Below are 14,522 nucleotides of genomic sequence, written 5' to 3' on the forward strand. Positions count from 1 at the left end.
CCCTGGAAGTGTTCAAGGTCAGGTTGGACGGGGCTCTGAGCAACCTGATCTAGCTGAAGATGTCCCTGCCCATGGCAGGGGGGGTGGACTAGGTGACCTTTAGAGGTCCCTTCCAACCCAAACTGTTCTATCATTCTATGATCCTATGATTCTGTGATCTCTGCCAAAACAAGATAGATATAAAAAATAAGACATTGAGTCAAATTAAAATCCTTGTGTCATTGAATACAATCCAATTCCCACTGCTCTTCAGTGTTCAGTGGAATGCACCTCTTTATATTTTTGCAAACTTCTGCATTTCACAAAGGAAATTAGTGATGAAAACAGCATAATTAATAGTACAATAGTAATTATCTCTTAGGTTTACAAGGTACCAAAGTAAATAAAAGCCCAGGCCTGAAATTAATTCCTTACTCTACCAAAATGCATGAGGATTGCTTTTTCCACCATTCCCTCACAATTTTTAAGTTAAACCCTTTAATTTTACTTATGATTATAGTTTTAGCCTTTCTAGTTGAGATTTGAATAGGGTCTTGAATTTGGTGGAAATCCAACCTTTTAGAGAACAGTAATCTTGAACTAGAAAAATGGAATCGTGTCATGGCACTTGATGTCACTGAAATATCAAGTCAAAGGAAAGAAGAGAGTAGGTTTTCAGTCTCTCCACTGAACAGAGCGTGTGGTGGATACAGAATAAAATTTATCAGAATTATCACAGCACACTCCCAGATGATAAATCATTACTGAGAATTTACTCTTTTGGAATATCTTTAACCTGAATTTCTAAGGAAATAATTACGCTATGTGAGGATCCATGCCTGTCCCTACCTCAACAGTAGTAAGCCCAATAGCCAATTGCAACCAAATCTGAAAAAGTGAGGAGGAAACAAAACAGTAAGTTCCTAAAAACTTTATAAAACGATGTGGTTCATTAAAAACAGGGACATTCTGCAGTGTAACCTGAATTGTTATCATAGGCCAGAGAACCCACAGGAGTATAAAAGAAAAAGAATTAGAGGCATTTCATGCATGTCTCAGCCTTGGGAAAATTCTCAGTCAGAGCTTGACCTGTTCAGATACCAAGGTCAGTCAATCTCATGATGCGAATGCACTGAGAACTAGATGTCTTTAGTTCCAGTGTTGATAGCATTTATTTTTTCTAAACAGTCTATTCCACAAAAAGTAATATAATTTTACTTTTATACAGATACAGAATGAAAATATGTGCTGAAGCATCAAAAGACTATGTGGAAACAGCTTTACTAGTCATAACTGCCCTCTTTTTCTCTAACATCTAAAGAACAGGCAAGGTTAGACGAGCAAAAAAGTACTGAGATCTGAACTCAGACATTGAACTTGGCAGAAATCCAACATAAATCATTAAGTGACCCACTGTCTGTCTTTACTGTTTTTCAAGGTAACCATTGATATTGGCTGATATTCCACCAACTTCTATTAAAACCCTCTCTTCAGCATATGTCTCCAAGCTCAGCCCTGTACCAAGGAGTCAATCAATTAAAACTTTCCTCCAGCTTAGAAAAATTAGGCTAGGCTTTGTCACAGAGTCTATTCAGTTCTCTCTTACACTGACCACTGATCTACAAGTGCAAATTGGTCTCTTGGTAGTGCTAGATACATTTTTCAAGTCCTGCAGTAATGGAAGACTAACATCACTGCACTAATATGAGTCAATTTATGTAGAATTTCCTTTTTATGGTGTCTTTAATATTCAAGCTAGAGCAAGGTAATGGCTTATCTTAAGGAATTTTTTCTAAGTGTGCATTTGGGCATTGTAGTTTATTACAAATCGCCAAGTCTTAGTCTACACCTGAATCTGCATTTTATGCCTGTAAGTTAGCAGAGGAAATCACACATTCTCTGAAGTAGTTGAAGGAATTAAAACTGTCTTTTTTTTTTTTTCAAAGAGAATTTTTTTTATTTCTCTTAACTGTGTAATTGTGTTACTCAAGTAGGCTCTTATGAGAGCTCTAAATGAGGATCACTTATTTAACAGTGATTGTCTTGGGCTCAGGGATTAGTGATGGTACCTGATAAGTGGCTGGCACAACTGAAGAAGAGTTAAAAGGATAAGAGCATGCCACTAAGGAGGGGGCTGGCAGAGGTGTACTTGCAACTTCCTTAACTCCTGGAGCAGCATTGATCACAGCTTTAAGGTGGATCTGCCTCAAATTCATCATCTTTGTGAGCTCTCACTGAAGCCTTTTAAGCTCAAAACCCCAAGTCTTGTTAAACTGTAAACTAGGACCCAACATTTTAAATAGAAACAACTGAACAATATTATGTCAGAGAGCAAAAATAAAAAAAGCTTTCTACACAAGCCCACTGTGTCCTTGCAGTCATTTCTTGGTACCCCAGCTGGGTCTCAGGCAGCTCAGTGATGCTCAGCAAGCTCTGCACTGTCCATCCTCCCAGTCCCTCAGCAGGGTTTCCTTTTGGCATTTTTGAGACCCTGCTGATCTGCTCCCCAGCTCCACATGGGATGCATTCTGCCAACATGCACACAGTGGTCCGATGTTACCCCAAGGGATGGAGCCGGCTCTTCATCCTGGGGCAAGGATCATACCTAAGCCAGTAACTCTCTTCAGGAATACATCCCACAAATTCATGTCACCTGTGGATGAAGGTGACCTCATACAATTAAATTAATGGTGTCCTTTCCAAGTCTATAGAGACTGGGGCATGCTCTGAAGTAATCAATCCTTTACCACCTTCCCTTTCATCCTGGTATTAAAAAAAAAAAAAAAAAAAAAGAGTCCCAAAGCCCTAATACAACTTCAACCAATTTATCTTTTACATTGTCAATTATAATTATTGTCCAATTGTCCAATTATAATTTATATTGACTATTTCAAAATGTGGATAAATGTCATGAAGAAAATATCTGATGGTTTTGGGGATGCAGAATTCTGTAACCTGGATAACTGGACTTAAAATGGAAAGTTTATTACTAACTGTTTGATATGGGCAAACTGCATTTTTATCTCTCAACAGCAGCAACCTTAATATATTTTGCAGCTTTGCCATTAAATACAGAGAGATGATTTTCCATCTAATTTCTAAAAGCGGTTTTGTGGAAGAAAATGGGTAATCAACATGGAGACTGTCTTTCTTCTGAAAGTGCTTTTAGTCTAACATAAATGACAGCTATTTAAAGGCAATCACTTGTGTTTTATATCTCACACAAAAACCAGCAGACACAGTACCCTGCCTTTGAGACAAAACACTGATACATGTGACAGAACATTTCAAGCAGTAATAATCAGAAGCCACATATTCAGCAGCATCCAGAAAACAACTGAAATATCCTCCATTAAAATCTGTAGCTTTTTTTGCTATTGTTGATCAGTCTTTAACTGCTATTATGTGGTATTATATTATGAATAACTAATTATCTGCATCAGACAGGTACAGGAGATGCAAATCACATTTGCTCTGCAGTATGTACACTGATAACTTACACATCTATTAAAAATAAAGTGGTTTTCAAAATATCACCCAGGAGGCATGTGTTCTGTTCAGTGACCTTTGGAAACTCTAGTCCAATGAATAACTAGTGATGCGCAAATAAGTTGAGAGACAGTAGATAAAAAGTGCCTATAACCTTATATGTTATCTGTTATGAGGATGACTATGATAAAAAGATATATTGCTCTTTCATAATTTGCCCAAGAGAGCAGCAAATCAATGAGAACATAAACTTGTATCCCTTTAAGTTGGACTGTTATGAAATTCATTATCCTGAACAATTAAAAATATAACATGCCGAAAAAGTGCAATGAATTGTATAATCTAAATATCTAATTTAATGGTAGTTTGCTACCTTACAGGCATTTGTTCACATGGCATCAGTCACATCTTGGTAAATCCGGCCTTGCACTCAAAACATTTTATGTAGAAAGAAGCCTAACTGTGTTTGCTTCAAGATGATAAAACTTCATATTACCAGAATGTTGGTAGAATATTGAAGGAATTCAGCAATGACAATCTTGCATCCGTTAGCAATCTTTGTAAGGACTACGATACATGACAAAGCTTAGACTTTCTTTCTCACAAAATATGCAGCCCAGCTGGTCTTGATCTTGTGGCAAAGAAATTCCACAGTCTGAAGAAAACAGTTATGTAACCAAAAGGCAAGGAGACCCCACCAAATTCAGGAAGATATGATGCAGCACAAATTTTAAATCTCTCTCTTTTTTTTGTGCTACTTTTAAACCACACTACCAACAAAGCCTTCACCGCCAGCCCTGATTATAGCTCGTGCAATTCAGACTTGCATAAACATATCCTTTACACATAGATATGGTCTACAGCTTTTATACAGTCATTTGAACATTAAAAATACTTTTGGAATTTTTGTTTTATAGTATAAGACTATGTCTTCTATTATCATGCACATATGCAAGGAAAGCAAGGAGGTTAAAAGAGAAAAGATTCCTCAATTCCAGTTCACAAACTAAAAGGGAGTTACAAAGTCACACAGGCTTTTCCCAATAATCAAACACCTAGTCGAGCACTGACATAGTTGTGGAAAAGAAAAGCATTCTGAATACTGGTCTGCAAGTAGCTACACCTGAAACTTCTTAAAAACATGAAAAGGTTATCCTGTTATATCACTCACATTTTCATAGTTTAGAATAAAGAGTGGACATCTTTATTCAGAATATAAATAATTTTATTCTTAACCACTTTTAATTTCATGAGTAATTGCATTATTTTTATTACAGATTATATTTTTTCCTATAAAAGAAGAATAAATTATACTTACCCTCTCCAAAGTAATTTCTTCAAATTCATATTCAATTTCTGTTCCATTGACCTAAAGAAAATAAAGTCAGAAAATTACTTAAATGCACATGGAAGGTAATTTGGTAGGGATACTGTACAGATATTCCAGTATGATCAGTTTACTGAAGCACATTTTTCAACATATAGGTGAGGCTATCTAAATTATAGCCTACTTAGCTCGCCTTTGTCTTGAATGGCATGTAATCAAGCCTATAAACTTGAAAACAGTAACAGTTCCGTATGTAAAACACTGAAATAATGGATAACTTACATAATATGACTGATGTTTGATATAGTGTGTTTGTGGACTTTGTGCAAATGTTTAAATAGTTTCCAAGGTAATAGTTTCATGTAAACAATAGAAGACCTGTTTCTAAAAATTATTCTCACAAATGGAAGACAGATTAATTATTCGTTGCCTTACAAGCTCCAATTTACGTTGCAATACAAAAGCAGACAGGAAATTCATAGTACTTATGTAAAAATCACTCACTGACACATATACTGAAATACATCTTGTTTACTGTATTAACCTAGGGCAAGAACATGACAGAGGACCTTTGCAATAGACAGCTGAATGGCAAAAAGGCACAGAATGTTAATGCAATTCTTACGCTGAGTTTCAGTGTCAAAATAAATTAAGCTACAAAATGTAGAGCACCAAAATGGATTGCACCGGACAAGAAATCTATCAGCTGAAGACATGACACTGATTTAAGCAGTATTCTGAAACCTTGTTCCAGTCTGACATGGATTTTTTCTGTCCCTCTAGGCAACTCACTTAACATCCCTTTCTTAGTTTCCTCATTTCTTAAATGGGTAGAGGACCACATCTGAGAAAGCTACAAAAGCTGACTATATTGTAAGTAAACTGAAGAGTAATGAAAATACTTCTGTTATTAAAATCTCAGAAGAATTTCAAAGTGTCCCTTAGCTACAGCTAGTCAGCAATTTTTTTATTTGACCAGAAAATATTGATTAATCAAAAAAATAATAGATATTGCCCATGAATTATGCCTTTTAGTTTTTGTGATGCTAGGATATTTCTTGGAAAATAGTTTTGCTTTAGTGTTTTACTTAATTTATACTTAATGAAAAAAAAATATTTTGTAAGAGCAAAACTGAAGTGAAGCATTAGGGTTGACCTAATCTTGGAGGAACAAATTCGTTATTTCTCAGAACAAGAACATTTATTACTGCTCCCCACTCCCAGCTGCTAATTTTCTATATTAGCCTTCTAACTGCAATCAGAAAACACTGTACACAAATCATTCTTTATCTAGTCAAACACCTTTCAAATGTAATTAGGTACTTCTCTTGTGAATATTATAACTAGGCACATGTATCTACCAAACAAAAGCTTCCTATAAAAGCCACCAACTATTTAATTTGTCTGCAGTTCAAGATCTGATAAACCATGAAATCATTCATAGAAATACAACCCCCAGAATCTGTGTTCAAAAAGAAAGAGGGAGAGGGAGAAAAGTCCAAACAAATAAACCATGCTTAACCATGAAATGAAAACACAGCATCAATGAATAAAATATTTAATACATACATAATATTTGTATTTTTAACATTACTACAATCTGGTAATCACACCACACTACACTAAAAACAGATATGAACAAAAATTTTACTATAGGATATTTTCCTGTTCTATGTTATCCCTTTAATGCTTTCCGCATACTCTTTTATTAATATAGGCAACTTGCTAGGTATGGACAGCTTTATAGCTATTCCATTTTTTGTCCTTTCTTGTCTAATGATAATGAAATCAAAGCTATCTATATGCCTCTGTTTTCATGAACTTCTCTTTTATCTTAGGTTGGTGGATAGCTCTGATCTATGTCTTCAATTCCTCAGTCTTGCTCTATAAAGCTGTCTTCGCTTCACTGCTTATAATCACTTTTCCTTTGCATTAAAAACTCGTTAGTGCAGCAAAATGGGAAAAAGAGGGACATGAGAAGTGAGCAAGCTCTGTATAAAGATGAAAGGAGAAAACACAAGCTGAATACTCAATTTGTATTTGCACACAAACAATATCTTGATTATGATCATCTGAGGGGTTCCTTTTATCATCCACAGCCACGATTCCAAAAAGGTCTTCAGTTCAAATTGCCATTAATCGCAGCAGAGATCCATTATCAGGTTCCATAGCAGCAGGGATGATATGAATTAAAAAGCTGATCTTGATCCAACTCCTTTTGTTATTTAAGCATATATATCTACATATGCAGTTCACTGCCCTGTTTTTCTTGCTGGTTGCTCAGAAGACCAATGCAGTTCTTTTGTAAAGGATCTAATAAGATACTGCACCTACCTGAGGCAGGTGGAATAATGATGTATGCAGTACCATTCATTGCTAGCACCACTTTATTTCATATTTAGACTCTCTGGCCGCGCCTACACTGCTAAATTAGAGTCAATTTTCAGCCAAGTCTCAGTGCTTAAGGCTGTTTCTGTCTGGAGCCTGCTGGAAACAAATAGCCAAGGAGTGAGCCAACAGTTAAGCAGGAGGAGAATCATGGCTCCAGCGCTGGAACTGGCTTGTTGGTCCTCTCATTTAGTAGCATACGGACATACCCTCTGTTTTTGTCCATTTTAACTTGACAGTCTCTGGCCTGACAAAGCACCTAAACAGACTGTCTGAACCTGCAACTTCCATTTCTTTCAAGTAGTGGGAACCTGTTCCTATCTCTCTCTTTACATGAGTTTTCTGAATTCTGCTTTTATATCAGATTGCAGCAAGAACACACAGCAAAATTTACTAAGGCCTCTATGATTTTAAATAGCTATGAAAAAATCCAAACCTTTTCATATGGTTTTCTCTTGTTCTACACAGCCAAAGAAACCATCAGCATTTATGTGTCCATTTGGGAATATTCTTTCGCATTATTCAGGTGTGCAAGGTTGACAACAGATATCTTTAATCCCAACTAAATTTTTATATTTATAATGATGAAATGTGAGGTAGTCATCTAGCTCAGTGAAAAGAAGCAGGCACTTCTAGGTCTTAATTAATTTCATCTACACTAGAAATCTCAGATAGGTTAGATGAATTGTGCCCCTGAGGTTTCCTTTCACTGAGTACAAACAGAGCCTAAAAAAGATGTTTAAAGTTTGGTGAGCACTTGCCTTAAATCAGTTTTCTCTGCATTACTCCTAACTCTAGACTGGTAACAAAGTTGTTCTGCTTAAGGGATGCAGTATGCCTTTCAGAATTATATACCAGTGAAAGGCCAGATCTCTGGTTTAGCAGCTTTTCTGACTGCTTTTTTGGGCTTGTCTGCACCTGTAACTGGCAGCACATGCACAGCGTGATATCCAGCACCTGCTCCCACAAGCCCAACTCTAGTAGTGATTAGAGTTATATACTAGTTTGTGAGAAACCTGAAATAAAGCCAGCACACAGAACACCAAAATAAGGACCTGACAAACTCAGATTTGTTTGTTCCTTTACGTGAAGAATTTTACTCTGACTTTCCAGGAAGTTCCTCTTGTTTAGTGCAGTTTAAGGATGACATAAACAGCTGAAGTAGTCCTTTAATGAAAATCAGTTCTACAGATTATGATAGATTCCCAAAATCTTTGAGAATAACATTCTGTTGGGTTTTTAATTTTCATGTACTCTGTCACTTTGTTAAGACTTTTATGGAGAAGTTTTTTTCTCATAATAATAATTCGATGCTCTTTTTATACTTCTGCAATTATTTGATGCGATAGACCTGCTTACACTCAAACAAATAAGTGTTGCCTAATTCTTTCTTGCTAGTCTTCTACACATCTACCACTGCATCCACCACTCAATACAATAAAGAGATCATCATATGAATTTAATGATAAGAACTGTATTACAATAGTGGCCACAGCATCAAAACACTGACAATTTATACAACTGTAATATTTTGAGACCACTGCAGCTATTCTTTCTAATAAAATTGATGTCATTAGAGCTGTTTGTTATGTTTAGTCTTATTTTCAAGAAGACTGTTTTGCCTAAAAATTACAACATCTGTAGACTTTTATTACAAACAAAACCGCTTTTAATTATATTCAATTGGATATTGTTTTTCAGCTGTCTTCAAGAAAGAAGACTGCTTCTTCTACTTTTATTATCATATGCATAGGAAGATAACTACCCTGCCACTGATTTTCACTCAATATGAAAATTTGATTCTTTTGGCTGTATGGTTTGACCAGTTGCCTAACCACCCAAGCCTCACTGGAATACAGGCTTGCCAAATTCTTGTTGTACAAGTAACCCTAGGGCATGTTTGTCCTTTAAAAATTTCCAATTTACTGCATAATTAAGACAGGACATTTTACATTTCAGAAACGTCAAAGCCATTTGGGTAATTTAACAAGTATAGGATTTAAATAGCCTTTCATGATTTCTGTTTTATCAGCCAGACCAAAGAGCAATCTTTATTTAGCCCTTTGCCACCTCCAGATTTAGATTATTTCTTCATTAATTGTCAAAGCTTCCTTATTGTTTCAAGAAACCTGCTGATGTACTTTAGATATTGTTTTCTAAAAGCATTAATAGTTTCCTTTCACACTGCATATAAACATACAGAAAACAGCCTCCTGTGCTCTCTGATTACAAAGATGGTGATTTTGTGTTTCCAAATTGTCCTAAAGAGGCTGCCAGAAAGTTTTTCATGTTAATATTCTTTATCTAAGTGAGCCAGTGCATTTTATGGGATTTTTATACAAAATACCCCACATCTATTTTTAATCACAGTGCATAATTAAACCCACTTCCTTCTTTTCACCCATATTTCCTTTAGGAAACAAGGACAATATGTTAAGCTCTTTGAATGAAAATTTACCATAACCTAAAACTTTCTTGTCATAATACGACTGTTCTGGTGTGAAGAATGAAGAGTGAAAGACTACATGGTTTTGAAAGAAATTTATACTTTATCAGGAATAGGTCTTACAGTATACGTGCAACTGATTTGTGGATCCTTCCACAGATGCCTACAGAGCCCTCGACCACCAGTCATTGTACATCCTTTAGGGAAGATATCACCCTCAACACACGATTAGCAGAGCTCCAAGAAGCCAAAGCCAGCTCTTGGTCAACACCTGTAAAGATCTGCCGCACAGTCATGATCAACTTGTAACCTGCTCAAAGGGTGCTTTTTTTGCTCATTCTTTTCTTCTTAGATGTCTCCTATATCCTTCTCAGGTCTTAATTTTTAGTCAGCCTTCTTCTTCACTGTTTGAGTACCGTACTCATCCTTTCCTCTCCTTCTTCCTCCCTCACTGTTGCCCTTGGTTTTCTTGTTTTCATTCTCCTGGAGAAAATACCCATTTAGCAAGTAACCATTATCACTCTTTGGTTGATTCCCAAATCGCTAACTTCATTTTACCCTACCTTATTTGTCTCCTATATCCTTCTCAGGTCTTAATTTTTAGTCAGCCTTCTTCTTCACTGTTTGAGTACCGTACTCATCCTTTCCTCTCCTTCTTCCTCCCTCACTGTTGCCCTTGGTTTTCTTGTTTTCATTCTCCTGGAGAAAATACCCATTTAGCAAGTAACCATTATCACTCTTTGGTTGATTCCCAAATCGCTAACTTCATTTTACCCTACCTTATTTCTCAAATCTTGTTCAGAACAAAATCATGTTTTCTGTATCACTTGTGTATCACCATCCCCTAGCACTAGTCGCAGCTTCTCATGTCTCCACCTCAGCCTCCACTGCTTCCTCTGGTTTTCATTCTTTTCATGTTTTTTACTTGTTTCTTCCTTCATACTACCTCCAAATCTGTTCTTTTCTTTTTCTCTCACATACAGATGCACACACATACATACCGAATTGAACATACTTTATCTAATCCCACTTCATCCAAAGGATTATTCATGATTAGCTTTCCACCTTCTCATCTTTTCCAACTAAACTTTTAACACAATCTTCTCCCACAACTCCTATTAAGTCACTCATACACTCCATGTACCTTGATTCCTTTCATTAATATGCTTCACCTGCTTAACCATAGTTTCAAAATCTCGTCTAAATGAGAGATTCTCTTCTGGTTTCCCCTACTTGCTGCTCTCAGTCCTCGCAATCCTTTTCCATATTCAGCAACGATCTAGAATTTTTTTAGCTGTTTTGTCTCCATAGATCTGGCACTTTCTACAGTCCGAAAAACATATAACTTGATACCCTCCTCCTAGATATTCTTGTTATTTTATTTAGCTTATGTGGTATGTGATAACACTCTGTCTTTTACAACATGAGCCATCAAATTTTCCTTAATCTTCTCTTCGTTTTGTCCGTATTCTGAGGTTGGCCATATACACCACAGAAGAAAAGTGCCTATATGCTTGTAAGTGTAAGCACTCGGTACACCTAATGCAGGCCCATCGCAGAACTCCCAGTTTCATAAGCATAATCCATGGAGGAGATCAAAGCAGACATCATAATTTCAAATGGGGTTCACATAAATGGAAATGAACTTACATCCATGCGTGAATTCCGTTTAGGCTAGTACTTCCAAGTTGTACAAAATTAGTATCAACAAAAGAAGAAAGCAAATTTCAGCTTTTGTACTTACAACCTTCTCTCTTTAAGAGAAATTCATATGCCATCATGTTAGCTATCTAATAGGTAGAAATCTAAGTTAAGCAGTCATCTAGGCTTTTTTTTACAGGCACTGGAGAGAGGAATCAAGAGGAGGCGATTTATGCCATGTGCCTCAGTCTTCAGATGGAATTCCCATTTGAGGAACCTGTGTCTGCCCACTGACTATATAGAGACACTTTAGACTTTTAGGATGTGCATCCTAAAAAAATAATTTCATTAAATTCCTTACATTTCTTTATCTTGAATTTATAATATACATCAGTGCAGGAATTTGAAACAGTGCATTCCAGAGAACTGGATACAGTCATTTCTTTCCACAAAATTACATTTTCTTGTGCAATTCAGGTCATTTGCTATATGGCTTCAGAAGTTCGCAGTCACTCTGCCTTTCATTTTCTTCTGTGCTTCTGCCGTTGCTGACAGCCTAACATATGAGTTATTGTAAACTCTCAGTTTGTCAGGTTCCTATATCTCTGGTCCATTTCAGTTTTAGAAGAAAATCCATCAAACTTTTCAACAGTCTGAACAGTTCATACATTTCTAGAAATGATTTTCCTGTGTGATATTTCATTCTATGCACAAGATGATACATAAAAATGGAAAATTGCTGTTGCTTGATTGACCTTATTTCATCAACAAAGATTATGAAGTACTTGTTACTTGGGACTTACAAGGTTATTTTAATAATGTTTAATACTGTAATTTGCATAATTTTATTTAAAAGGTTGGTAACTGTAGTTAAAGTGTTTAAAAGGCAGAAATGAATACATAAACTGTGGGCTGTTTGATTCATTTAAGCACTTCAGATAAAATTTTCTCTCCATTTTAGGGAGAAATCAATAGAATACTAACTGGGAAAATTTAAGGCAAGGAAAGAACAGCAATAATTTACTACATTCTTTGATATCCATGACATGTTTATGTAGCAATCATATAACTAAATATATATAATATACATAATGGGCATGCCCCATTTCCTCAAATAAACATACAACCAACATAATCTAGTTCCTTGCAATTTGTTAAATGACAACGTACTCTGACTCATATTTTTATGCCTAAAATTGTCTCCCCGTACCTTTGTTTACCTTTGAGAGTTAATACTCCCTTCCCTGCTCTCTCACCCTATTGCCTATGAACAATCCACAATGAATTCTTTTCTTCTCATGTGTTAACTCTAGAACAAGTACTGAAGGCTAAACTGTACGCTCAGTAACACTGGTGCAATCCCATTGGTGTCACTGGGCTTGTACTAATCTAACTGATGTCACATTTATTCATCTGTGGATGTGCTTACACCTGCAGGAGGGAGCAGACCTGAAAAGGTAAAGAAAATACTTGCACAGATAATAAAGATGAGAAATAAGGAATATTCACATAAATAAAGTACACGTACATTTATAAATAAACATTCATATATTCCACAGGAGAAGCTTTTTACACATGAATCACTTGCTTTACAAATATTTTTACACCAGCAGAAAGGTTCACTATTTCTCTTAAAATCTTGGAAGACTTTTTAGTGTATGTATGGGCAGGGAGCCATAGTCCTTTGCACTCTACATCTAAAAGCATAGCAGAACAGCTCCCTCATGCCCAATTAATTTTGCTGCAGAAAAAAAATAAAAGAGAATCTGAATGGCTGAGACAAAATCAAAGTGGTTTTCTGCTCCTCCTCACAAGCTCAGGGAAAGAAAATTGATGTAACTCTTGCTCACAGGGATTGACAGTGCAAACCCTGAGAAGCAGCTAATACAGCACAACTGATCATCACCAGTCACAATCTAAGCCTAGCCAAAATTCAGCAAATTGTTCCAAATGCTTCTCAGCTTTCTTGGTGGGAAAAACTGGTTTGTATCAGTTTGAGAGAAATTTCAGTTTTTCATAAAAATTTCTTCAACTTAAATCTAAGGAGAGAGGGAAAAATCACTTTAATCCACCTTCAGTTTAATTTCCTATACAAAGACGAAATCTTGAAATGTTACTTCTGAAATAATTTCTATGCATTACCTCGGTATTCTAAAAAAAAAAAGATTATGCTTTCAAGGTTATCTATTAACTACTGCATACAACAGCAGAGATGCTTTGCTGAAGCACTAAGGAAAAAGCCAAAAGAAAGCTTGAGAAAAATGCTGACACATAATGCTTTTTAAAACAAGCACAAAAAGCTTGTACTGTACAATAAACCCCCTCAGATTAAGAAAGCAGTGTTGGGAAAAAACCTATGGCAGAAAAAATATTCTAAGAATATTTTTAATACACTAAAATGCACAACTGCAATGCAGAAATACTTTGAAAATATTTAATGTTAGGCAATACCACTTTAAAATATCAAGTATTGCATCATCCCTATTCAGAAGTAGAGCATAATTTACCAATTATATGAAGTATCTTTAGTATGTTCTCCACATGCTTCCTCACATAATGAAACCTAGGATTTCCACATCTGAACTGTAAACTATATGGCAGCAGAGATTTGGAAAATATTCTGGTTCCTATCTCACCAATATGTAATAAAGTTAGTGGTCAGTGATCATCGTAGGTAGATTTGTGTATAATATATCTCCTGCACATCAAATGCTCTAATATCCACAAGGCCACTAAACAGGCATTCCTGGGCTTTGCTACACTGTACATGCTCTAAAATGTCTGCTCCATAGATGTGTTATTTTTCAGGATTACATTTTTTTCTGCCTCATCCCATAGTTGGAATATGTTGTGTTAGGATATGTGATAAAAGCTCATCTGCACCCCCAGAAGGGAACACAGAGAGTCAGTGGCAGGTGAGGGAGCCCAAATAACACCCTGCCTGGCTGCTCGCAGGCTCATCACAGGAGCCATCAGCCCATCAAAGGTGAGCACACACACAAGAGCACAGAGGCACAAGGGCAGGTGGTGGAACCCCTATAACCCCGTCAGAGACCCATCCCCTCCCAGGGAAGCCTCATCCCCATGGGCTAAGGGTGACACCCAGCACCATGGGTCAGCTGGAGAGCACCTTACGGACTGGGGAGCGTATCACTGCCTATGGGGGTGGGACACATTGGGGGAACAAGCATCTTGGCGTTGTAAAAAGACTTAAGAGATTTTTAGGGGAGGAACTGAAGGTCTGGAAAAAGG

The 14,522-nt window shown here is 36.4% G+C and overlaps 1 protein-coding gene across 4 annotated transcripts in view; it reads right to left on the minus strand.

Moving 5' to 3' along the window:
• Window positions 1–14,522, minus strand: part of DLG2 (discs large MAGUK scaffold protein 2) — a 1,087,547-nt gene that overhangs the window by 408,999 nt on the left and 664,026 nt on the right. For all 4 annotated transcript variants that reach the window (XM_019472611.1, XM_019472613.1, XM_019472612.1 and 1 more), the window contains one exon: window positions 4,787–4,837. In XM_019472611.1, the coding sequence (XP_019328156.1) occupies window positions 4,787–4,837 (51 nt within the window). The remainder of the gene's footprint in view (window positions 1–4,786; window positions 4,838–14,522) is intronic.

Source organism: Aptenodytes forsteri, unplaced genomic scaffold, assembly GCF_000699145.1.
Source record: "Aptenodytes forsteri isolate BGI_AS27 unplaced genomic scaffold, ASM69914v1 Scaffold180, whole genome shotgun sequence".
NCBI classification, from domain to species: domain Eukaryota; kingdom Metazoa; phylum Chordata; class Aves; order Sphenisciformes; family Spheniscidae; genus Aptenodytes; species Aptenodytes forsteri.